Raw genomic sequence first — 1275 nt, 5'->3', positions numbered from 1 at the left:
CTTTAAATACTTCTCAAGAGAAAAGTTAATACTTCAAGAATAAATCAATAAGATAAATGGTTTATGTGGTAAGGAAAAGTGCTAATAATATATTCTCTAAACATAGTTTTAATGATAAAATTAGTTGAAATCATAAAAATTATAAAAAAAATAAATATATAAGTCAAATTTATATAGTTTTATAAATTTTTGTTAATAAAGAGAAAATGTTGAAAAAAGCGTTTTATTGTCGGCATTTTTGTGCTTGAGTTATCTACAATCAAAATGTAATGTTTTATCTTCATCCACTTGTTTTGTTCAGTCTAAGGCCGGGAACAAGGAAATAAGGTCACACTATAAATTCATACTCCGAGGAAAAGAATAGAACAAAAATTATAGAACAAGGTTGATGAATATCAGAGAGGTATTCAGAGAATCTTAACAATTATTTGCTTCCTCTCTCTCTGCTTCAGTCATGAACGTTGTTGGGAAAAGAGAGTCAGAACCAGAGACTATGGAGAAAAAAGAGGAGCCAAAGATTAACTACAGAGGGTGGAAAGTGATGCCCTTTATCATTGGTAAGCATCACAAAAAGTTGCGAATGCTTTTACATATATAATTCCGTGTTACTGTTTCTGACTTCACTCATCTGATTCGCATGATGCTGCAGGGAATGAAACTTTTGAGAAGCTAGGAACCATTGGTACCTTAGCCAATCTCTTAGTCTATCTCACAACTGTTTTCAACTTGGACAGTATCACAGCCACAAATATCATCAACATCTTCAATGGCAGTGCCAGTTTATCCACCTTGATTGGGGCTTTTCTCTGTGACACCTATTTTGGCCGCTACAAGACACTCGGATTCTGCACAATTGCTTCCTTTCTGGTCTCAATCTCTATTTTCAAACTACATGACTTCAAAATATTTGACAAAAGTACTTCTCTAAAGTTTAGAGTAATATGAAACATGAAAGCTAGCTTTAACTGATTATTGTGATTCTATCTGGTTGGTTATTGAACAGGGGTTACTTTTTATTCAACTAACAGCATGGATTAAGGAACTGCATCCACCTGAGTGTGGAAGAGATAGCAAAACATGCACAGGTCCAAACACAGGCCAAATGGCATTTCTGTTGTCTGCATTTGCATTTCTAATTGTGGGAGCTGCAGGGATCAGACCTTGTAACTTGGCCTTTGGAGTTGATCAGTTCAACCCCAACACTGAGTCGGGGAAAAAGGGGATAAACAGTTTCTTCAACTGGTACTTCTTTACCTTCACCTTTGCTCAGATGGT

At 35.4% G+C, this 1275-nt stretch overlaps 1 protein-coding gene across 1 annotated transcript in view; it reads left to right on the top strand.

The window, feature by feature from the left end:
* Positions 1–290: 290 nt before the first annotated feature.
* LOC114178612 (protein NRT1/ PTR FAMILY 2.11-like) overlaps positions 291–1275 on the top strand; it is a 3809-nt gene continuing 2824 nt past the window's right edge. The window contains exons 1-3 of the mRNA XM_028064620.1: positions 291–557; positions 650–867; positions 1004–1275. The exon at positions 1004–1275 is cut by the window's right edge and continues 288 nt beyond it. Coding sequence (XP_027920421.1) covers positions 455–557; positions 650–867; positions 1004–1275 — 593 coding nt within the window. The 5' untranslated portion in view covers positions 291–454. The remainder of the gene's footprint in view (positions 558–649; positions 868–1003) is intronic.

The sequence above is a fragment of the Vigna unguiculata genome, chromosome 3 (assembly GCF_004118075.2).
Source record: "Vigna unguiculata cultivar IT97K-499-35 chromosome 3, ASM411807v1, whole genome shotgun sequence".
NCBI classification, from domain to species: Eukaryota; Viridiplantae; Streptophyta; class Magnoliopsida; order Fabales; family Fabaceae; genus Vigna; species Vigna unguiculata.
The sequence above is the reverse complement of the archived record's forward strand: the minus strand, read 5'-3'. Positions and strand labels throughout refer to the sequence as shown.